Source organism: Eptesicus fuscus, chromosome 2, assembly GCF_027574615.1.
Source record: "Eptesicus fuscus isolate TK198812 chromosome 2, DD_ASM_mEF_20220401, whole genome shotgun sequence".
Lineage (NCBI taxonomy): Eukaryota > Metazoa > Chordata > Mammalia > Chiroptera > Vespertilionidae > Eptesicus > Eptesicus fuscus.
The window spans coordinates 84044225-84069642 of record NC_072474.1 but is presented as its reverse complement, the minus strand read 5'-3'; the positions used below and the strand labels follow the sequence as shown (position 1 = coordinate 84069642).

General features: G+C 39.6%; 1 protein-coding gene across 1 annotated transcript; it reads right to left on the bottom strand.

Annotated features, from left to right (window-relative positions):
• Nucleotides 1–1486: 1486 nt before the first annotated feature.
• On the bottom strand, nucleotides 1487–17522 carry LOC114231061 (cyclic nucleotide-binding domain-containing protein 2-like). Its single transcript, XM_028143821.2, has 5 exons — nucleotides 17399–17522; nucleotides 17023–17099; nucleotides 7335–7394; nucleotides 3296–3343; nucleotides 1487–1707 (listed from the first exon to the last, which is right to left on the bottom strand). Exons 1-5 carry the CDS (start codon nucleotides 17520–17522, stop codon nucleotides 1507–1509), a joined length of 510 nt encoding a protein of 169 aa, XP_027999622.2. The 3' UTR covers nucleotides 1487–1506.
• Between the last annotated feature and the right edge of the window lie 7896 nt (nucleotides 17523–25418).

Below are 25418 nucleotides of genomic sequence, written 5' to 3'. Positions count from 1 at the left end.
AAGGAAAATGATCTCAGGAAGCAGAAGTGAGGAAACGGGAAGAATGACAGGAAAGAAGAAAAAGACAACACAGGAATGCATTATCAATTTGGTCTCTCACTCTAGGCACCTGGGACTAATCCTGCTGACCACCTGTGGTAGGCAGCCTCCCAGACGGCCCCAATGATCCCTGCCTCCTGTGGTCACACCTGTGTGTGGTGTCCTTCCACACTCCACCAGGGTTGGTCTATGTGACTAAAGCAGCAGAAGCAATGGTATGTCACTTTCAAGATTATTAGGTCATAAGGAAGACTACGACTTCCATTTGGGCCCTGGCCCTCTTTGAGACCACTCGCTCTGGGGGAAGCCATACAGTGAGGAGCCTTAGAAAGGGGTCCACCTGATGAAGTGAAGCCTCCTGACAACAGCCACATGAGGGAGTTGGAAGTGGGTGGTCAGGTGCAGTCATGCCTCAGGTGACTGCGGCCTTGGCTAACACACTGATCGCAGGCTTGGAAGAGATTCTAGGCCAGAACCACCCAGCTAAACTACTCCCTGATTCCTGATTTACAGAGATTGTGAAACAAGAAATGTGTCATTGTGAGCCAGCAAATTTGAAGTAATTTGTTACAAAGCAACAGATAAGGAATACGGGACCCTCTGAGGAACTGTGTTGAATATAACTCAGAAACCTTCCACCAAAAATTGGGAGGCTGAGGCATTTACCCACAAAATCCAAGAATCTGGAAGTAGAATACTACCAACATGCCGGAGCTCGCATAGCTGCAAGCGGATGAGGGCTGCGGGTATGTGAGGTGGGGCATCAGCAAGCTTCTGCTAACGTATCTCAGGATAGCACCATTTTAACTTCGCCAAGACGAGACACCTGCTTCATATAATATGAAGCTCTCCTTAAGAGCATCCCCCTCTTTATTTATTGTGTTATTCTTTCAAAATCTGCAAATTTCATCTCACAGAAACATTACTTAGGCAGAACTAGAATTTTAAAGGCTATTTTTGTAATTAAAAAACACCCAAAGAAGAAAAGTTTAAACACACCAAAAAAACGGCATCATTCACAGATCACCATTGATAACATGTTGGGTCACTTAAAAATGAAATAAAATTAAATCATTGTGACTATAGAATAAAAGCAAAGCACAAATAACACTTGACGTTTTAATAAGGTTCAGAATTTAGGCCTTGGAGAATGAAAGTAAATTTTCAGCATAGTCCTATTGTGAAATGATACCACTTTACTAACTAAATCTTAAACACACTTTTCAGGGACAAACAGCAGTATATCTTATCAAGTTTCTATTATGTTTTCCAGTATGAGGAAGTTACCAGTTGGAGCTGTGAGCAAGTTAGGGTGCGGCATCATTTATTTAAGCAATAAAGAAATTCCGAGGCCCTGACCGCTGCAGAGGCACTTCTAAGCGCATATTAAAATTACCTTCCAGTTGTGTTTTTCCATCTCTTTTACGATTTTTCATTATGAAAACAAAAATGAGCTGAGCCAAGGGGTCAGCTTCCTGTCTTCAGCTGCTGAGCCAAGAGTCTGGCCTTGTACTCATTCCACGCTTGTCGCTCCACCAGGTACTCCCTAATGTCCTCCTCTGTGGGGTATGCGCACACCAGCCCTACAGCAGTTCTCCTGAATTCAGGGCTGGCTTCTGCTAGAAACAAGCTTTTGGGAATAAAAATGCACTCCACTCCTTCACTAACCTAGAAGAGAGAATAAACGTATTTACTTGTTTTAAGTTGTTTAATTCACGAGGGAAATGTAGTTGAGGGTCAAACATGAATTTGAAAGAGTTAACGTGCCACTCAACCCCACCAAAGGACCTAATCAATCACCAGGGATGTGCTGTGCACTTGAAGAGCTGCTGACTGTCTACCCCAGGGGTCCTCAAACTTTTTAAACAGGGGGCCAGTTCACTGTCCCTCAGACCGTTGGAGGGCCGGACTATAGTTTAAAAATAACTATGAACAAATTCCTATGCACACTGCACATATCTTATTTTGAAGTAAAAAAACAAAACAGCAAAAACACCGCATGGGGCCCTCAGGCCGTAGTTTGAGGACGCCTGGTCCACCCAACCTGGGGACCAGGATGGCAACTGGGAAAGCCATTTGGGTCCATGTAATCCTGACATCCCTCCTTACCAAAACCCTAGGGGACTCTGCATAAGGACTATAAAGAGTTAGTTAAGAAAATATGAACCCTAATGGGATAAGCTATGCATAGTTTATGTATAAGATAGGTAGTTATATAACAATTTTCAGGTAGCATGGAATGTGAGTCTGATGTCAACCGTTAATCTCCCTCAGTAACACACTGTTCTGTGCCTCTCTTCTGGTCCTAGTCCAGATCTTCCTCTCCTTCTACTGGGTCAGGTGCTCTGCCTCTGACCTCTACTGTACACTTCTATGTTTTACATGGGTCCCTCTGTGCCAGGGACAGAGTTGTGAACAAGAGACTGATCCCTTTCTCACACGAGACTTCATTCTCTCTTCAATTGTTCAAAATTTCTGTCTCTCCCAAGGTTCAGCAGGGTTATTTCTTTTGGTTTTGCAGTTTGGGTTCTTTTTAAAATTGCTATTGCCCCACGCCAATGTAGCAGACATTTGGGCCTTTTAAATACTTCCAGGGTGGGAGTGAATTAGAAGCCTCCAGGATTTTAAACAGGAAAACAGGATATTCCAAGTTGGATATGCCTGAAGGGCAGTCTCTTATTATGTTAGTGACTTTGTTTCCAAAGTTGTCCCACTGCTCCAATACAAATGTCTCCATTGCAACTGCCTGCTCGGGAAGGCAGAGGCTGGCCTCAAGCACACAGCTCCGCAGGCTAATTCTGTGTGGCGTCTACAGGCCAGGCTCTGGTTATGTGAGTTTCAACACCTCCTTGAGTAAATACTGTTACTTTATATTATTTCAAAACTTTTGTGAATCTCAAAAAGTGAGAGAAAAGCCCAAGTCTTTTAAAGATTTCTGTTCACATGGCATAAATCCGGACGTGGAGAACGGCAGATGAAAAAAAAAAATGTATTTGCTCTTGAAAACAAGAACAACCAATGAGACCAAATAAAATTACAATACAAATTTTAAAAATTTAATTCTATTTAAATTGTTTCAATAGTTCCTAACCTGAAGTTTTTTAATTCTCATGAGGACATGGTCCTCTTTGGATTTCCACCTTGTGGAACGCTGCTGGAAACTGTTTTGTCTGTGAGCTCCCCACCGAATGGACAAAGCATATGACTTTGCTAAGAATGATTCAGGGACCACTCTGGAAAAAGGCTGTGCTCTTACCAGGTACACATGAAGGTCACAGGAATTGTCCAATGCTTCTGCCAACCCCTAAAATTGTAAGAGAGCCCCAGTCACTACAAATGGTAAGTACCTCTTTATCAGTTAAATTAAGCAAGAGACAAGAAGCGCCAAGCCAGAAACATGGGTGTGTGTTTTTATTAATTCTCCTGTAGCAGTGGGCCTACACATGGTTCTCAGGAGTCAAATAAAATGGGATTCTAAATTGTGTTTACAGGATTCAAAAATAAATATGAAGCTAGAATCATATATTCAGAAGGAATGAGCCACACCGCCAATTAAAACTTAAACATATCAAAGGCACATAATCTATTTTTGTTAAGCTTTAAGAAATGTTCCCAATGGCAAAAATGAATGATTAGTACTTTGAGGGGTAGTGGGACTTGAGCTGGGATAGGAAGGACAGAATAGCTTTTGTTCAAGAGAGCAAATTAATAGTTGCCTAGGCTATGAAGGATCGTGTAAATGTTCATTGAAAATTATTGTTTTAATTACATATTTGCAAAACAAAAAAAATTAAATACAACATATGTTAGACTTCTAATAGCAAGTTCTGAGAAGACTGCAATGTAATCTTAAGCCTCATTCCACCAGAGCTCGCCAAGAATGGAGTCAGTGTAAAAAGCCAGATAATGAGAGGCCAAATGAGCTTTGCTTCTGATTCTCCACCTGAGCCCATCCATAAAGACATTGCACAGTGACAACTTGCAAAGGCCATAATCAGTCATCTTCCTTCGCTGGTGACCACCGAAGTGCTACAAATGAAGGCATTTCTTCTTTTGAGGTATATAGTAAGTGATAATCCGTAAAAGTTACTGAAAAGTACTGCAGGCCCTGGCAGGGTAGCTCAGTTGGTTAGAGCACCATCCTGCTATGCCAAGGTTGTGGGTTTGACCTCCCATCAGGGCACCTACAATAAGCAACCAATGAATGCATAAATAAGTGGGACAACTGCCCTGGCCGGAGTAGTTCAGTTGGTTGGTTGTCATCCCATGCATTGAAAGGTTGCTGGTTCAATTCCCAGTCAGGGCACATGCCCCCGTTGCGGGCTTGATCCCAGCCAATCGATGTTTCACTTTCACTCTTTCCTTCTCCCTTCCTCTCTTTCTAAAAATCAATTAAAAAATATTAAGTGGAAAAGCAAATTGATGTTTCTCTCTCTCTCTCTCTCTCTCTCTCTCTCTCTCTCTCTCTCTCTCTCTCTCTCTCCCTCCCTTTCTTCCTCTGTCTAAAACAATTTTAAAAAACGTGTTATAGCCCTAGCAGTTTTGACTCAGTGGATAGAGCCTCGGCCTGTGGACCAAAAGGTCCCGGGTTCAATTTCCATCAAGGATATGTACCTCGGTTGCAGGCTCCTCCCTGGCCTGGGCCCTGGTAGGGGCTCCAGCAGGAGGCAACCAATCGATGTGTTTCTCTCACATCAATATTTCTCTCTGTCTTTCCCTCTCTCCTCCACTCTCTCTCTAAAAAAATAAAAATCAATGGAAAAATATCCTGGGGTGAGGATTAAAACAAGCGAACAACAACAACAAAAAACGTATTATATACATGTCTGATGGAAATGATTAACAATCAGGAAACATTTATTTAAAATGTGTGTGAGACAGTGAGAAAGATAAATAAGATGTGATCTTTGCCTTCAAGAAACCTTAGTCTTCTTTGGAACAGAAGACATGCTTTTTGAATTTATCTAATTGCATTCTGAAAAAAAAACACACAAAAAACACACAAAAATCTATTTTTTTAATGAACTGATTTTATGTTAGGAGGGAACTGACATGTTTTGTATAACTAATATGCACCAGGCACTGGGCATATATTCTCCTACTTAATCCTCACAACAAGGCTATGAAGTGGATATAATTATTTTCATTTTGTAGGTAAGGAAACTGAGGTGACTTGGTTAGGGTCACATAACTAGGGCATGCCAGTCCCAAAAAGCCAATGCAAAGCCAATGTCTCTGGGTCAAATGTCCATGCTATTTTCATTACTACGGGGATGCCCATGGGAAACATGGGATGAAAAAAATCATTGTGAAATACACTTTAAAGGAAAAATTTGCAAATGTTTTTAACTTCTTGGCTATTTATATTAAGACTTTATTAACAAAATGATATGGAGCCTTGATTTAATTTTAATGAAACCTTTCACAAATGAAATAAGGCAGGAACATCAGGAAACAGAAACCTAATTAAATGTGTTGAAGGAATCAGATTAGGTTTATCCACCTATTTAAAAACAATCACTTAAATACTAGTAAATGTATTATTGTCCTCTTATACAGTGTTTTTAATATTATAATTTTAAATTTAAAAGGTAATACCATGTAGAGGAAAAAAGCATTAGGTTAGAAGATCTGAATTTGATTTTTTAGCCCTCAAATTACTGTGGTATAATCTTGGGCAGTTTATTTGATCAGTTTTAATCTTGTAGGACCATTAATATCTCTCTTATGCCATTCAACCAACAACTCACCCACCCATCCATTCATCCATCTACCCATTCAACCATCCATTTATTAAATTATCTATTCAATATATGTTTATTAAGCACCTACTAAGCGCCAGTCACTGGAGACATGTTAGAGTTAAACTAGACTCAGAGTCTGCCCTCAAGGAGCCCACGGTCTAGAAAGAGAGACAGACCTGAATGTAAAGCAATATAGGAAAATGTGGTGGGAGCTGTAAAGAAAACCTGCCCTCGCTGCAGTGGGCAGAAAGGAAAGATCACCTCCACTTGGTGAGAGGTAGAAGGGAAGGGCACCTCACAGTGACCATGGGAGAGAGAGAGGGCAGGCATCATGGAAAAGGTGACACTTGAGCTAAGTCTTGGTAAAACATGAGCAATTTTTCCCGATGCACCTGGGATGTGATGTTGGGAAGGGTGTGCCAGCCAGAGGCAACCACATGAATAAATACCCAAAGGTCCAATATGGTGTGGTCGTCAGCAAATTACATGCAATCTGAGTTGGCTGAGATGTAGGGTAGGAGGAGGATGCAATAAGATAAGGACAGAGCAGATGGTTTGCCATTATGAGGAGTTTTTATTTTATTCTACGCACATTAGAAAATTATTAAAACCCCTTAAATTAGAGTAAATGAGTCAGATTTACATTTGAGGAAGGCTATAGCTGTAGAGAATCAGTATGAGAATATAATAAGGAAACATGAAGATCTGTCATAAACCGTAAAAGACTATATAAATCACTATATAGGTGTCTGCTTTTAGTTTTAATACAGCTTGAAATCTGGTATTGAGATCCCTCCTACTTTATTCTTCTTTCTCAGGATTGCTGTGGCTATTCGGGGTCTTTTTTTATTCCAGATGAATTTTTGGAGAGTTCTTTCAAGGTCTGTGAAATATGCCATTGGTATTTTAATGGGGAGTGCATTGAATCTATAGATTGCTTTGGGTAGTATGGACATTTTAATGATGTTGATTCTACCAATCCATGAACATGGTATGTTCTTCCATCTGTTTACGTCTTCCTCTATCTCTTTTTTCAGTGTCCTGTAGTTTTCTGCATATAGGTCTTTTACCTCCTTAGTTAAGTTTATTCCTAGGTATCTTAATTTTTTTGGTGCGATGGTAAATGGGATTGCCTTTTTAGTCTCTCTGTCTGTAAGTTCACTATTGGTGTATAGAAAGGCCATACATTTCTTGGCGTTAATTTTGTATCCTGCTACATTGCCGAATTCATTTATTAAGTCTATTAGTTTTTTGACGGAGTCTTTCGGATTTTTTATGTACAATATCATGTCGTCTGCAAATAAAGACAGCTTTACTTGTTCTTTTCCAATTTGGATGCCTTTTATTTCTTCTTCTTGTCTAATTGCAATGGCTAATACTTCCAGTACTATGTGCTTTTAGTTTTAGTTCAATGTAAATCATGATTGGCTATATTACAGACCATGTGTGATCAAGAAAACATGAATTCTGTGTAATTCTATGTATGTATTTAAATAAACCTCGAAATTTAAAATGTAAATGAATTGTAATAAACTAAAAAAAAAAACTTACAAAAACGTCACCTTGTTCCAGCATTCTTATCTCAACAAAACATGTTGCTGGTGAACATCCCTAAAAAGAATAAATCAAAATATTGGTGATCTTTGAAAATAACAAGTGTGGGTAAGGTTGTAGAGAAACTGGAACCCTTGTGCAATATTGGTGGGAATGTAAAATGGTACAGCCAGTATGGAAAACAGAATTGTGGTTCCTCAAAATTTTAAAAATAGAATTACCATATGATCCAACAATCCTACTTCTGGGTACACATTCAAAAAAAATGTGAATGCAGGGTGTCATGGCCATGTTCATAGCAGCTTTATTCACAATAGTAAAAATATAGAAGCAATCAAAGTATTCATAGATGCATCAATGGATAAATAAAGTGTGGTATATATACATATAATGGAATAGTATTCACTTCCTTAAAGAAAAGGAAATTCTGACACATGCTACTACACGGAAAAACCTTGAGGACAATATGCTAAATGAAATAAGCCAGTCACAAAAAGAAAAGTACTCTATGAATCTACTTATATGAAGTATCTAGAGTAGTCAAATTCATAGATACAGAAAGCAGAATGGTGGTTGCCAGTGCCTGGGGCGGGAGAAATGGAGAATTGTTGTTTAATGGGGACAAAGTTTTAGTTTGGGAAGATGAAAAGGTTCTGGAGATTGGTTGCTCAATAAAGTGAATATATTTAACACTACTGAATTGTACACTTAAAATGATTATGTGTATTTACTACAATAAAAATATATTGATAATTTAATAGATTAAAATGTATTAAAGGGATATATGAACAATGACCATCAAATAAAAGATTTTTAAAGTATTTATAGTGTGAGCCGAAGCCGGTTTGGCTCAGTGGATAGAGCGTCGGCCTGCGGACTCAAGGGTCCCAGGTTTGATTCCGGTCAAGGGCCTGTACCTTGGTTGCGGGCGCATCCCCAGTAGGGGGTGTGCAGGAGGCAGCTGATCGATGTTTCTCTCCCATCGATGTTTCTAGCTCTCTATCCCTCTCTCTTCCTCTCTGTGAGAAAATCAATAAAATATATTAAAAAATATATATATATATTTATAGTGTGAGGGGTTTCTTTTTTTTCTTTTCTTGTTTTTTGGCGGGGGAGACAGTAGTTTGTAATCAGAGAAATTATTATATACTGTGTCTCGATTTGACACTAAATTAAATTATTAAGCTAGTATGTACTTTTGGAACATTAAAAAGGGAATCAAATGACTTTATTCCTTTTAATTAAATAGCAACTTAATATAAGCAGAAATACCACAAATCACTTGACTTTGCACAATAATTCAAAAATGAATTCAAGAACAGAAATTAAGGAGGAGATATTCAAATGCAGTTACTGTAAGGATTCTCTACTGTGAGGCAACTGATTTGGTGAAGCACATTTTGTTTTCAGCATAATGATGTCAGAATCGCCCCACTAAGTTGTGTTGACCTACCCCGACTTTACGCTTCCAGCAGGATAATTAGAGAGGAATTATTCCCAACTCATTAGCATGGTGGTTTTCAAACCTGAGTTCTGAGAATCATCTGGAGAATCTATGAAACTTGCAGATCCCTGGGCACCATCTCTTTCCACCAAATTCTAATTCAGTATGTCTGGAGTGAGGTCAAGGAATTTGCATTTTAGCCTCACACATGGAGGGGGTGGGATTCTGATGCTCGAGGTTCACAGGTAAACTACATTGCAAATGATTACGTAGAAACAACCTGTCTCACATGTAGCTTGTATGTCCAGAGGCAATTCCAATTGGAAGATTCTTTTTAATGTCAAAAGGTAAATGCATATCAAGGGATGTTTAGCGCTTGAACAAGATTTCCAATAAATTGACCAGGATGAGCAAGTCAAACTTGAAGTCCAAGATGGCCGTGACTGTGACATGAACTTGCAGAAATTCCCAGCAGGCAGGACTGTTGCCTGTCACCCCTTCTGCTGGGAATTTCTCTGATCTCACAACAGATCACTTTAGGAAATTTAAATTAGTTTGAAGATGCCTGCTTGTGTCTTCTGAAACATAAACAAAGGAGATAGAAGGAACAAAGCAGACCTGTCAGTAATCCTGGAAACCTGCATGCAATGGTTTGTCAATGCTTGGCAATATAAAAGGGTGAGCATTTTTTTTCCTGCCTGTGCCATCTCTTAATGGATTGCTCCTGATGCACATCACCTTCTGGTTTAATGTTAATTTAGTAACAAAACTGTTCTCTTTACTACCTCTGTGGAGTTCTCTGGGTTGGAGAAGATTTTGTTTTTAAGTATATTTTGCTACACCTCTGAGGAGCAATCACAGAAGGAACCTCCAAGCAATTAGCTCCTGGCTGAAAGGTGAGAGAACAACGAAGTAAACTCTCTGAATTATACCGCTGCCTCCAAGCCATGCACACTCAGTGGCAGAAGTTAAAGATCTAATTGGCTAAGGAGGCTTACGCACAACCTTGACCAACTTTGTTGTTCTTTTCCAAGATGGTTTTCCTTATTCTGAGTTCTCTGATTTCTAAAGGAGATTTGGAACTCAACCTAAGCAAAATACCTCTTACAGAATGGTTTTTAACCTACCTCACCGAGCATCAGCAAACTCCACAATCTGTATGGCAAATTTCAAAATACATTTAAAAATCACTTGCTCTGCTTGTGAATGAGAAAGCCTTTACTCTCCCAGGAAGCTCTCTTTTTTCCATTCATTAAAATTCAATTTGCTCTCTATCTGACCACTCTAGGACATGTCACTGTCCTTCCCTAAATGGCTACCTATCTACCACATACCGAATGAAGCGTGGAACCAAACTGAAACGCGTGGTTTTTCTCTGAGCAGGATGCAAAGGTGATTTGCAGGGAGCGGCTATAGGGTTAAGCCTCTGGACTGACCTGTTGGCAAAGCCACAAACAAGTCCCAGCTTAGAGGGCAGAGCCCTCTTAGCATAATTAAGCTTGACCTTATGACACCCCCTAGATCCTATCTGGGTAGCTAATGGGCTGTGGGAGGTGCAGCAAGTGCTGCCAAAACAAGTGAAACTCACAAGAACATTGTAACTATGGTGACCACCACCTTATTTACCTCTAACTATAAAATAAAGGCTCAGCTTGCCATCTGGTTCCCTCTCTGTGGCCTCAGCCAGGCACAGGAGATCCACCAAGACCCAGCTTTATTCTCTTGTCTGTCTTCAATCCTTCACCACCCCCCCTCAGGCTCGCTGAACCCTTGGCTGTGCTGGCACGGCACAGTGATTTCTTTCCCGGGTTCTGGTCCAGGTGGATTCGGAGAATGAAGCCATGGACAAAAGGTGGTATATGAAAAGCTGGAAACTAATTGGAAACAAGTACAGACTCCCACATAGGGAGGGGGTCCCAGAGGGGGTAGCCCACTAAACTCCCTTTTCCTAAGGTTTATAAAGGCTGCAGTTCTTTGTCCTGATATTCCCTTCTGATTGGTCACTATAGCAGCTTCAAAGCTCAAAGCCATGTGAGCACCCCGCTCTCCCCCCCCCCACCCCCTTCAGTGGTGGAATTCTCTATCCCCTGTGAAAATCTGTTTTCCTCTTTTTCCCTTTTGTTTCATTACTCCCTGTGGCTTTCCCCTTATCTTCTGTGAATGGGTGTCTTCCTCTCCCCTTATCCTGTGGCGCCTTTTGCCAGCTCCCAGTCCCCAACCACCTATGCCTCCCAGCCCATAGACCTCCTAATTCCTAAAATTCCCTAAACCTGCCTATTTTACCCCTAAAAACTCCTTTCACTAAGACAACAGAGCACTTATTTAGTATGGTTTTACTCTCAAATTGTGGTATCAAAGCTGTAAACTCCTGAGAATAGAGAAAGATAGAGAAAACGTTATATATATATTTTTAAATTCCTGCCTGTTATACCTTGAAACTTAAATTTGCATTTGTTGGATTGAATGCTACCCCTTACAGATTTTTTTTCAAACAATGAGTTACATTAATATCTTAAATAAATAAAAAAGATGTATTTCCTTAACAATCTAGCATAACTTTGGGTACAATGATACACAACTGACATACTTGTTAAATTTAATTAGAAGATAAGGGGATACAGCTAACATATTTAACATTTTTTATGGCATGAAATGATCTTAGTGCATAATTTTATTTAATTAAATGGAATAAAGTGTAAGTCACATGTAAACATTATTATACATTTAGGATGCACAAATAAGATGTATTGTTTTTATCAACTTAAAAATGCTGGTTAAACTAATTTAGCTACTCAAGAACTCATTCCTCAGAATCCCAAATTTCTGCCTTGACTCACCCCATCACCATGAAAATATCAAACTTAAAATATTTAGGACACTTTATAACATTGCTAACCATATTCTCCAATAATTTATAGCAATATTCATGTTTTTGAAAATATGCCTAAAAATTATAATTGTTCTAAAAATCTTTTCCCTTTATGCATTTGAATTATACCACGGAGTAAGTAAGAACCTGCAGAGGCAGACTTACCGGGAAATAGTGAATCTTAAGGTCTAAAGCCCCCTCTTGCACAGGCCCCTTCCAAGGTCTAGGAGAGGCTCTAGCAACATATTCATGTGTTACTTATATTTTTGTTAATTTTTCAAAAGTTATATATTTTAGTTGCAATCGTTTAAGACAGCTTTTTCTTTCCGCTACTACTTTCTCTCCATTTATATTGTCCATCTGGTTTGGTGGCACTGGAGTGGCCAGAAGTACTTTGAAGGTCCAGGTAAGGGGAAGTTGAGTTGGAGACACATTTAGCTTGGATTTAGCGGGATATACTGATGTCGTTATTGGTCACTTCTCTGTTTAATTAAGTTACCAGTGGCCTCCCATGAATAGTTCAAGTGCCCACTCTGTGACTCATCTGGCTCATAGTATGATGAGGAGGGATACTGGCTACATTATGTTATGAACATGGAGAGAGATAGAGCCAGAAGCTGCTCTATGGAGAATTCTTCCAATTAACAGGCACATAAAATTGTAAGTTGAAGATTTGACCTCATTGAGTCCTAATCAAAATGAAATTTCCATTTTGTCAAAAATAAGTTCCATATGGCAATGTTACACCTATTAACATGTCACATGTACTTCTTTGTTGTTGTTAATCTGCATCCGAAGATATTTTTTCATTGATTTCCAGAGAGAATGAAAGGGAGGGGGAGGGACAGAGAGAGAGAGAAACATCGATGTGAGAGAGATACATTGATTGGTTGCCTCCCACACACACACACCAACCAGGGCCGGGGATTGAGCCTGCAACCGAAGTCTGTGCCCTTGACCAGAATTGAACCCAGGACCCTTCAGTCCGCTGGCCAGCGTTCTATCCACAGAGACAAACTCACATGTACTTTTTGTGAAATTCTTACAAAACAAAAATGTTCACAATTTCTATGAATGTAAGTAAAAATTGACAGCAACACACAGTGAGTGCTTCTGAGACCAAACTTGCATATCTATGTATCTCAACACATCATGGCATATCTGACACATTTTAAAGATTTTTTTATTGATTGACTTGAGATATGGGGTAGGGAGAGAGAAACATCAGTTTCTTGTTCTACTTAGTTATGCATTTGTTGGTTGGCTTCTAGTATGTACCCTAACCTAGGATCGGAACCTTGGTGTATTGAGATGATGCTCTAATCAACTAAGCTACTCAGCCAGGCTGACACATCTTGAAACATTGTGTTTCCAAATGAAATGGCTACAAATTCTTTTTCTTAAAAAGTGATCTCTAAGTTATATAAGCTTAAGTTCCCACAAAACCCAGATTTGTCCCTAAAAAGCAATTCTGCTTAGATTATCCTCATGCAGGGAATTATAAAAGACTAGAGGCCCTGTGCACAAATTCGTGCACAGGTAGGGTCCAGCCAGCTCACCCCGATCAGGGCGATCAGGCTGGGCCAGCCGGGGGGAGGGGCCGCGGGCAGTTGGCCAGCCAGCCCCTCCCCCTGGTCAAACTCCCGGTCAAAGGGACAATTTGCATATTAGCCTTGTATTATATAGGATGATGATGATATCACCTAAATACCATATAGTCTGGTGGGGTGTTTTCATATATTTCCTTTTAAATTTCAAGACATTTTTTTTTTCAAATAAAAACTTAATGTTATGAAACGCAGTTGAAAGTCTTAGTTGTTACTATGAAATAAGTAGAAAATAATAAGCAAAATGAGAAATAAACACAAAGTAAGAAAGAATAAATTAAATTTTAAAAATCAGTGTTAACTCATAACCTTAAAAAGATACATCCTCACCTTTCTGTTAGGAGTAGTCCACACTGACCGGCCAGTGTGGCTCAATGGTTGTATCACAACCATTTGAAACACACACCCACACACGCTCCCAAAGGGCTCCCCAGCACCATCTGAAAACTATTTACCTGTCTGGTTCACCTCCCACTTGACAGATGAGGAAACCAAAGTCCAGGGAGACCATGTGACTTCGAAGGCACATTGGATTGCTAGGCATATTGTAACAAAGGCCTCAGACTGGGTAATTAAACAATACACTTGCATATTCAATGTTCCTAGCCCTATTTTGGCAGGAGAGTGATGTATAGTTAAGGATATTCTGCTTTTCATATTTAGGAGAACTTTATATGTTTTTAGGTGTGTATTTTAAAGAAGTTACATCTGCTACTTACAGTGAGTGTGCAAGTACTAATTACAATGATTTTAAGATTAGTCACAGTTTCTAGAGGCTGAAAGCCCAAAACCCAGTTGCCAGCAGGATTGTTTCTTCTGAGGGCTGTGAGAGAGAATCTGTCCCCAGCCTCTCTCCTGGCTTCCAGTGGCTTGGTGCTCCCTGGCTTGTAGAAGCATCCCCTGAACTGGGCCTTCTTCTTCATTTGGCATTCTCCCTGGGTGTATGTGGCTGTGTCCAAATTTCCCCTTTTCTAAGGACAACAGTCATTCTGGATTAGGACCCGCTCTAATGACCTTATCTTAACTACCTTAAATAACATCTAGAATGACCCAAATTTCAAATAAGGTCACATTCTGAGTTCCTGAGGGGTTAGGATTTCATTGTATGAATTTTGGGGGAACATAATTCAACCCTAACACTAGGATTACTGCCACTAGTGAAACTCTCTGGATTTCCCAAATATCCCTGAATTTCGTAAGTGTCTTTTATACCAAGAAGCCAGTTTTATAAAATATTATCATTACTAACATCTCCAGTTAAAGGCAAATCTTAATTCAATAAGCAAACAACTGAGATTCAACATCAATTTTAAAAATGATTAATCTACAGTAACCAACCATGCCGTGGGCATTAGTAGGGGATAAATCTTTGTATGTGCCGTGGCACCATGGAAAGGTCTGAGGACTGGAGATCAGGACATTCGAAGCTAAGTCCCAGATCTCACATTCACCATGGAAACATCTGGATGGCCACTGCCTCTTGTGCAGGCGTTGATATGATCTCTATATTCCTGAGGATTCCTTCATTCCATTCTATTTTGTTATACTCCATTTTGTACTATTTTTTTCTATCCACACACAAATATATGAGCAATGGAGAAATGAATGACACAAACAGACAAGCATATTTATAATATCTGCTCATAGACTCAGAGATTTTTAGAAATAGAAAACTTTGATTTACTTCCCTGATTTAATACACACAAAAATGGAAGCCTAGGGAAGCAAAATGACTAGTCCTAAGACACACACATCATTCTTTGCTTGAATAACTTTAAATATGGAAAGAGTCCTGAAATTAAATTCACAGACCTAGGACTGCCATGGATGAACTTTGGGGGTCTATGTATCTTCTGAGAGTTTTGTGTAAAAACTGGTATGAATATGCATGTATACATTCTACTTCTTCTGTTGGAAGGAGACTCTAGTTTTCACCATAAATCCTCAGCTCCTATGCCTAAATGTCTGGCATATAAGAAATACTCAGTAAATATTTGTTGATTTATGTATACTGAATTCTTAACCATAAAAAGTTAATAACCACTGAATAGAATAAAATAGAATACAGTCATCCTCTGGGAAATAATCCTCACTGTCTCCTGCTCCCAGAATGCTCTACCTGTCTGAAGTTTTTCATCATCCTGTAGTTGCAATTCCTGGCTGAATTATACAATGTTGGATGTGCCTCTTAAACCAATTAAGAATGATGTTTAAATCACCATTTCATCTCCTTTAGGAAATCATCCATTTTTTATTTAACTCTACCATTCTGTTTAATTAACAAGGGTTTAATTACAGTTAATAAATGATATGTTAATTAATTTAAGAAATTACATTGTGCTTATTAAAGTAATTTAAATTCTTTAAAGCTTGTAATTTTCCTTAGTTCCATCAAATAAGATATACCACATTCAATTAAAATTGAGTTACCTTATTTTATTTTCCTATTAGTCCAAGAACCAGGGAAAATCTCTAGTGTATCCAGGATACCTACTGGAATAATTACCAAGACTGTGACTTTCAAAGAGGCAGGGGAATGCCTTGGGCCCAAGAGAGGTGGTATCATAAGCAGAGAACAGCAGCACCATAGAAATAGGTTCTCAAGAAATATTTGATGAATCAGTGAAAGAAAAAAGAAGTAGCTAATGATGGTAGGAGGGCAGAAAGCCCATAGTTAATCTGAGCCAGCAACGTTAGAACAGCTGATGGGACATCCATCAATGCCGGGTAATGGGATTAATGGTTAGATCCTCCTCTGAAAGAGAATGTGCTTTTTGTGGGACATTAAGGAATGGCACCAACATGATGATTATCAACATAGATATCAAATACAATTATCTGTCTCTAGTTATCAAGCATTTCTTTTTGCTAATCTGTTACTAAGGACTTGCAAATGGGGCCTCAAGACAAAAGATGTATGATACCCTGCATGAAGCAGGCCAGGCCATTTGTGTCATAGATGTGTATAATAATGAATTACATTTTTAAAAAAACCCATAAATGTTATTCACAAATTATTTGTACTCTTTAGAAGCATTTACAAATAATTTACTTTGCCAATGGAGATTAAAAGCTCTCTTCTTCATAAGATTGGGTCTTACTCATACTTGTGTCCCAATTCCAGAAAAGAGTAGCTACTTAACAAATGACTGTGAATGTATACTTATAAATTAAGTATAGTCAAGAGCATTATTAAGTACTAGAGGCCTGGTGCACGAAATTCATGTATGGGTAGGTCCCTAGGCCTGGCTGGCAATCAGGGCCGATCAGGGCCTTCTGGCTGCCAGCCAGAGCCTTCCTTCATTCCGCCCCGCCCCCTGGTGGTCAGCACACGTCATAGCTAGCGATCAAAGTCCTGGTCTCCTGGTCGAAGTCCCAAGTGGACAATTTGCATATTAGGCATATATATATATATATATATATATATATATATATATAATCAAAGAAGATTAAAAAAAAAAAGATCTTACAAAATCTTGCTATTTGTCTTGTATAGTTTGCTAGCCTACCCTATATCACAGAGAAAGAGTGGATTTCTGTCCTAAAAACTTCCTGAAAGGGTAAGTGATCAGTTTGACATCTTTGAGACTTAAAGAAATGAACACAGGACTTTGGGGTGCTCCCTTGGTTAGTGCCGAGACAACAGGGATCCTCCTATGTCTTTACTCTGCAACCCCTGGAACAAAGATCTCTGATATTTTAGAGAGAAAAGAATCTTAGATTTAGATCTTCAATGACAAGTCAAATTGAAAGCATTTACCTTACCTGAAGTGGAGGTTTCTTGGTGTCTAGTGTTTTCTTCCTAGCAGCTGAGAATGAAGTCTTGGGAGAAACTGTGGATGCTTAAACAAGAACAGATATTTTGTTGTTGTAAATTCTATTTTAACTTATTCACATTATGATCCATTCATTAGGTGTAATACTAGGCACTTCTTAAAAATGGTGTTGTAGAAGAATATTTAATGAAAAAGGAAATGCTCATTTTATAATTTTTCCTCTTTTAAATAGTATATTGAAAAGTATTTCATGTAATTAACGAAAATAAATATAATGTGGAAGATATGGACTCAGAATTGGTAGATTACAACTCAGAAATAAATTCTAATGTTTATACAACGTTATTGGACAGACACATTCTTACTTTCTAAACTTCTTCCAGTTACAGCAGGAGTTCCTTTTGGTGGAAGAAGAGTGTGGACATTTTTCCAGGTGGAAGAACCTGTCTTCATTACACAGGAACGTACAGATATTTCCTCATAGCTCATCTGAGCAATTATCCGACAACGACCCTAAAAAAAAAAGACGGTAAATAACTGAGTACAAAAGAAACCTGGAGTTCTTAAATGCATCATCTTCTATATTGGCATATAAAGATGATTAACTTACAACTTCACAAAGGAGTCGATACTATTGAACCATCTAATGTCACTTGGCAATCTGTGGTCGGTTCAACTAGCCCCCTAGCTCCATAGCTGATCACAAATACCAGAGTCATCTAGAGGACATAATCATTGGTTGTAGCTCCCTGCCAGAATTTTAACTGAAAAAGTCAATGCTTCATTGTGTACTTACAGATATGATGAATACAAGAAAGTGGGAGTTTAAGTTGTCAGAGATAATGGTTGTTCCAGCCCTGAAAAAAAGGGGGAGAGATGAAATTCAGAGACCACAGGGAATATTTATTCAACAAAAATACTCATTGAGACTACGATGTGCTAGGCTAAAGATAAAATAAGCAAAACAGAGACAGTCTCTTGGTGTATGGAGTTTTATGTATTTTTCCAGTTAGAGCAATTCTTGAGCATCGATGTGCCAACCTTGCAGATTTGAGGTGGAGGACAGCCCACAGCGCCTAGTCCGAAAAAGCAACAATGGGTTCTATTTGTGCTCTCCTTGGAGATCTTGAAGAAATGCACCATAAACAAAAGTGGGAGGAGATAGCATTTAAGTACATGTGCAATGATGTAGGCAGAATGATTTGAGGTGAGGTTATTAAGTAGATGAAGCTTGATTTTGGTGCTCTGCTCTGTCTATATGTAGAATTTCCTCTCAGTGGGTGTCTCTGAAGCTCCCTGGCATCTTCCTAGGGTCTCCCTCTTGATATTCACCATGGATGGCCTCAGAGATCATCCAAGGCAATAACTAATTTCCACTAATGTGATAAACTAATTTATAATAACTGATTTAGAGTCATTCATTTAAATAAAAGAAATAAATTTTAACTTCAGCCTTTTAAAGACACCTGGGATAGCAACAATGCTTTATATTCCTATGTGCTGTTAATCTATACTAATAAAAAGGGTAATATGCTAATTAGACCAGATAGACCAGACATCTTCCGGACATCTTTCCAGACAAAGCCTTGGAGGCAGGGGCCAAGGCAGAGGTGGTTATAGGCGATCAGGCTGGCAGGGGAGAGCAGTTAGGAGTGACCAGGCAGGCAGGCAGAGTGGTTATGGGTGATCAAGCAGGCAGGCAGGTGAGCAGTTAGGAGCAGTCAGACATCCCCAAAGGGGTCCCGGATTAGAGAGGGTGCAGGCCGGGCTGAGGGACCCTCCCCTCCCCCCATGCACGAATTTCATGCACCGGGCCTCTAGTTTACTTATAAACATCAGTGCAAGTTACTGTGTGTTAAGTAGTAAGAGGCTATGAAGATGAAAAAGACGTTAACCCTGCTGATAAGGGGCCTTATCACCTAGTATGGGTTGGGGGTGAGGGGATGAACAAACACTTTAATCAGTGAACGGTGGGGGCAGCATGGGCATGAGTGCCAAGACAGGACTGAGCGCTCACCCATGCCAGCTGCCATTTATGCATTCTGAGGTTCTGAGATGCAGCATGCTGATGGTGATGGGTTTTTGCAGCTAAATCTGCTATCAAGATCCCTGAATGAGCCCAGGCCTAGATCTTCCCAGGCAGGAGAGGCAGAGAAAGGCAACCCCAGCAGAAACAGGAGCAGGGACAGCCAGTAAGACCCCCAAGGGAAAGATGAATCTCTAGAAAGAGGAGGCAGGGATCTGAGGCCCAGCCACTCGCACCCACACGAAAAATCTCTCTTCTTTCATTACCTTGGAGGATTTAGGTTAGATTTTCCAAGGAGCTGGCAGATTTCCTAAATGTACACACAGATTTTCAGAGATCAGAGGGAGGCTGATCAAAGGTTACTGTCCCATCCTATCAGGTGGAAAGACTTTTGAATGAGTTTGATCTTTGTGGTTTCACCCAGTGATGATGAACTCTGGTAAATCCAGGTCAGGCTGGAGGAAGGCAGTGCCTCAGCAGAGCAGCAGGAGACACTGTGGACAACCAGTCCCTTTAATCACTTCTCAAGCCACACCCAGCATTAGACTCTTACACCAAGAAGATATGTCACAGAACTGATTCACAGGAGCCAATGCATCCTCAAGTCTTCTGGATCCTTCCCTGCTTATGTTTTCACTTCTGTGACATTAGATCAGGTTTTTCCCATTCTCCAGGTTATCACAACAATCTCCTTTGTCTCCAGTAAATTTGATGGCAATGCATCCTCTCTCAGCAAGGCCACAAGAATAATCCTTAAACACAATTGCCCTGTGTCGTTCCTGTAGGCGAAGGTAGTTTTCTCCTAATGTTTCTGAGGCTGTCTAAAATATTGAAGACTTTCACCTCCCACCCTCTCCTAAGTTAACGTCTTCATCCTTCTACACCATACACTCTAACTGAGAGCCACACAGTCAGAGCTTGCTGTGACACCATCTGGGCTATTTCCATTTCTGGACTCTCCATCAATCTGTGTCACTCAAAAGCTGGATGTAACTTTATTTTTTTCCCCAGGAAACCTATAATCGCTGACCTTAAATATTCACATCTCAACACTTGTATAACTAAGTTGTATTAATATTGATTTGCCTGTTAATTTGCTTATTTTGATTTACCCTCCTCTAAATGTTATTTTGTTATTTCATGTGTTACATTCTAACTTTCTAAGGAGCTTTCAATCTCCTTAAAATCAGAAACCACAACCTCCAGTCTTTTTTTCCTACTCTCTTCCTCCCATCTCCCCAATCTCCAAAACAGTACATTTTAAGCTATATGGACTTCTATCAATAGCAGATTCATGAAATCAGTTTCATAAGTCTCCTACCAATATATTAAGGTGAAATAGAATAGAACCTAAGAGAACCAAAAACATCAGAGTGCCTCACCCATGGTGAGGACAAGGATCTTTCTAAAACTTGCCAGAAGCCAATTCCAGCATGTCATAATTGCAAGAGTTTCATCAAAACGTTGATGGAACTTGGGGACTCAACAAAGGCTGAGTCACATATGTTATCACCTATTGGGAATGTCTAAAATCATTTCCCCAAACCTGAAAAGGATACATAAGTTGATTGTTTACTGCCAGACAGCTCAATGCATCTTAATCTACATGTTATTGCCTCCTACTGGCCAAACACCTGAACAGCCGAAGGCAAATTCTTCCATTCTGACAATGGACTTTGTGTATACAAACCCTACCCTTTGATGTGTATATCTACCTTGCCTTAGGACAAATTGTGTTAATAAAAAGCAAGGGGTCCTGAGACAAGGAGAACTTAGTTCCTTTAGCTAAGTCTCGTCTGGCTCCCCAAATGCCTTCCAAAATTATGTTTTGTCTCTGGACTCTTGATTAATTTATGCACAGCACCTTCTCCAGGTTCCTGAACCCTTCTAGATGCCGGATTAAGACCACCGGCAAAAACTTTCACACAATGAGAGAGCTGTGAGTGAGAGTGTGTTAGACTATGATTTAAAATATATTTCTTACTGAGTTGTGATCAGAAAACCTTGAGAAACATGGCCAGAGATCTACTAAGTATTGGCCCTATGCAAGAAAGTTGTCTTTGCACATTTATTTGGATCCTCCTAGCAGTTGCTCTTGGGTTCCTGACTCATTTCCCTTTAGCTTTTAATGTCACCCTGTTGGCTCCAAGCATCACCTAATGACTCCCAGATTAGACCCTGCCTGCCCCTTGGATCACAGGCTGACCTCTGCATGACCCTATCCACATTGACCCTGCATGCCCAAGGCTCACATTGTATTGGATGCACCTTGCCCCTCCCACCAAAAAAAGCCCATAAGTAATGGTGGCAAATGTGTACACCTGGTTATTTTGGGAGCAGGGTCTAATATCCTCTTTCTAGATGATAGTAACTGACTTTATTATGTAATGAAAAAAAGAGACTCAGGAACATTAACATTTCTTGGGGCTACCTGGGAATAAAATTCTAATTTGTGAAGAAGCACTGAGACCCATGATCTTAGATGAGCAATTTAGTTGAAATTTAAAAATAGAGCAGCAAAAATTTAACATTTTGAAGAACTAAGTCCTGTGAAAAAGAAATTCTAATCACTAGTTACTACCTGATGCAATAGTTGTTATAATAAAATATTATTTAAAAGGTCAATTACTATGAAAATTCTATTTCAGTTATAGTTTTTCTTATTCTTGCTTTATACATAAAGATATAAAACAAAATTAGAGCCAATATTCTTATAATTTCAAAAAAAGATCCTAATGCAAAGAGGTTGCTTCAAAAATGGCTTAGAAGGGATTTTCCTCTACGATCACTTTGGTTAAAATATAGAAATTAGGTAGAGATTTGAGGAAAATCAATAGCCTTTTTTACATTGCCCTGGTAATAATCTATACTTTCACATGTTGGTACAGTCATAACATTCCATCTGCACTTTGCCCTGGAGCCATAAATGACTGTGTTGGTGCCATCAGTTGTTCTTACAACATTTAGAAAATGAAGATACTTGCTTATCTTGTTTGCTGTCATTTAGCCAATGGAGAGAAAACAACATACAAACAAGGCTTCTTCTTCAGAGGCAGCTGTAACTTGATAGAAAACTGCCAGGGGTTCATTTTACTAGATACGGTAGCATATATTAAGTACACACAAGGGGAATGAAAATTCCCTGGAAAAATTGAGGGATACCCTGTCTCCCTGCATAATTATATGAATGGTCTTAGAGTTTGGGCATGGAAGCCCTTAACCCTTGAAGAGGCTAGAGGAAGACCTACCAAGATATCTATGGAGCTAGAAAGTCCTTTAGTATTAGCACAATGAATAATAGACTGTTGCCTATTTTCTGTCAACCAACAATAGTAATAAGTGGGTAGATTAAGAAAATGGATAGATGGGGCAAATTTACTAATATAGAGATTTCTCTAGTGATGATTTGAAGCTGGTCTCTGAATGCTTCCTCGGTTTGAACTGGTCTATAAGCCATAGGTGTGTCCCAACCCTGTTCTGCATTCCAGGAGAGCAGGGACGGCCTAGCATGTGGGACATGGCAAGTACCCAATAAATGTTTGTGGCAGTTGGCTTCATCTTATAGTGCTGACTTATTTTCTGTTCATTGCCATCTTCTCATTTATTTTATATTTTCTTCTATTCCCTTTGTGGAACAAGAAGAGTTATAAATGAATTCTACATGAAGGTAAATGAAATATTGTTGAAGAGTGAAAGGATGGAGAAGTCACACTTAGAGAGAGGAGCCAGGTGAGGCTTCATGAAAGAGGTGGTTTTGATATGATTATAAGCAACAGGTAGGAGTGTAGTTGGCAGAGAGGACTCTTAAGGACAAAGAGAGCCAAGTCTTATAATTCATTTAATAAATTTTAGTCAAATGTTGATTTCCTGATTCTAAAAGAGAAGCTTAGGATACAAAATGTAACAACATGACCTGTAGTAGCGTCGTAAAGAACAGTGAACCAGAAAGTCGATCTTTCCTTTTGGCCATGAGAAGAACAATGGGAGGCTCCTGTTGAGAGAGGAAAACGAATGGATCAGAATTTAGAAGGACACTTCAAGCTATTATTTTTAATTTTTAACAGCAGCTGTAATTTCTGTTTTTCATTCTATGATTGTCTTAGTCCATTCAGGCTGCTACTGCTATAAGAGAATATCCCAGACTGGGTGGCTTATAAACAACAGAAATTCATTTCTCAAAGCTCTGAAGGCTGGAGAGGTCCAAGGTCAAGGTGTCAGCAGATTGGTGTCTGGTGAGAGCCCACTTCCTGGATCACAGAGGCTGTGTTTTTACTGCCCTCACGTGGTGGAAGGGAGGACTCTGATCTCTTCAGCCCCTAATGAGGGCACCAACCCACCATGACCAAACCACCTCCCCAAGGCTTCTCAACACCATCACGTTAGGGATTAGGTTTCAACATATGAATGTTGGCGGGACACAAAGCATTCCGTCTATAGCAGTGGTCAGCAAACTTATTAGTCAACAGAGCCAAATATCAACAGTACAACAATTGAAATTTCTTTTGAGAGCCAAATTTTTTAAACTTAAACTATATAGGTAGGTACATTGTTATGAACTTAATTAGGGTACTCCTAAGCTGGCCTTTGCTAAAAACTCAAGGGGCCAAAGAGCCGCATGTGGCTCGTGAGCCGCGGTTTGCCAACCACTGGTCTATAGGAATGGTCAAAGTCAAAATGCAGTACTTCTCAGTCTAACAGTCCCTACTCTTGGCTAACCCCACCCCCGAATTCATTTCCTCTAGTTCCAACTGCAGTCAGCCTCAATCCTGCCCTTCCTTCTTCCATATTCCCAACATGTGTTATTTCAGGGTCACCCAAACCATGATACCTTTAACCCAGAAGGACCTCCTTGACCTACGATTCTGTCATGCCTTACGGAGAACTTTCCCTACCTCAGAGTTCCTACCCCTGCACCCCGATGCCCTCAGATCAGTTTCCTTGGACAGTATTGCAGGCCCATATCGGAATGGAATTTTCCACTCTCCATGGAGATGGTGATTTTCATCTCTGAGCCTTGCCTGAGAGGGCACCAGCTCTTTATACCCATTAGTTTCTTCTGGCCCTTGCTGGTAATTTCCTCTTTGCTGTATAGCCTATGATGTTAGCAGCCTATTTATGATATTTCTTGCACTATAAAATAACATATAAATATGTTTACCACACTGCCATGCATATGCAAATATTCCCAAATAATTTTTTCTAGCTGTCTAATGTACACAAGATTTGTCTCTCCAATTTAACAATAAACCCAGTAATCATAATACCATCTGGTTTAACATCTTTCTTTATGCAAGCTATTTTATATATGAAATGTATCTTATACATATAATACAATATATTTTTAATTTACATTTATCTTCTCCCTGAGAATAGAGCCTATACCCTCAACTTTTGTTCTTACAGCTACTTATCCTTGACAGCACTAGCACACAGTAAGTGATCAATAATTGATTACAATATTAATAAAATAAATGAAGGATTTAAGGCATACCACAACAACTGAGTAATAGTGAGAGCTCATAATCAACCTCAACGACTAAAATGCTTAGAAGTCACTGTCAGAGGAGTGTAATAGATATACCTTCAAATGTTAAGGAAGAAGAAAGTTCTGCATTTTTAGCTCCTTGGATCATCTTAGACATCGAAGAGATCCATATATCAATCTACTTGACAAGTGGAAAATGAAACAGAACAAACAAAAGCACAACAGAACCCAAATTTCCCTGCCTGCCTGGAAATAATGAATGTGAAGGTTGGTGGAAATAATAAAGGTCAGAGGAAGTCTAGAAAGTGGTGCTTTCCATGTTCATGTTGGGATAGATCCTGTGTGGATGTGACTGGTTGATTCAGGGTCAATAAAGCTAATAAATACAGGGAGAAGTTAGCTCCTCTGCCCAGGAATTCTGCTTCTAGAGACTCCTCATAGAAATCATGATGGTTTTCTCTGAAAATGCTTCCTTTTGAACCAACTGCATTTTGAAAAATAGAAAGCTCTAGCAGAAAAAGGATGGGATGGATGTGGGTTCATACGGGAACGGTCGTTCACTAAGCACTCAGTACTTCTCAAGCTCCATGGGCAGTGCTTCATGCCTGCTCTCTCAGTTAGTCCAGACAGCACCTTACACACGGAAGCTCTGGAAAGTGAAGTAACTTGTCCCCGGTCACGCAGTGGCAAAGCCAGGCTCCTAACCAAGATCAGTCTGACTCCAGAGACAACCATTCTTTTCCCAGCATCAAATTGCCAATTCAACTCAACAAAAAGCTAATGAGCACGTGTGTCAGACACTGTTTTAGCTCCAGGGACATGGCATGAAACACACAAAATCGTGCCTTCAAGTAGTCTACATGCTTGGGATTCC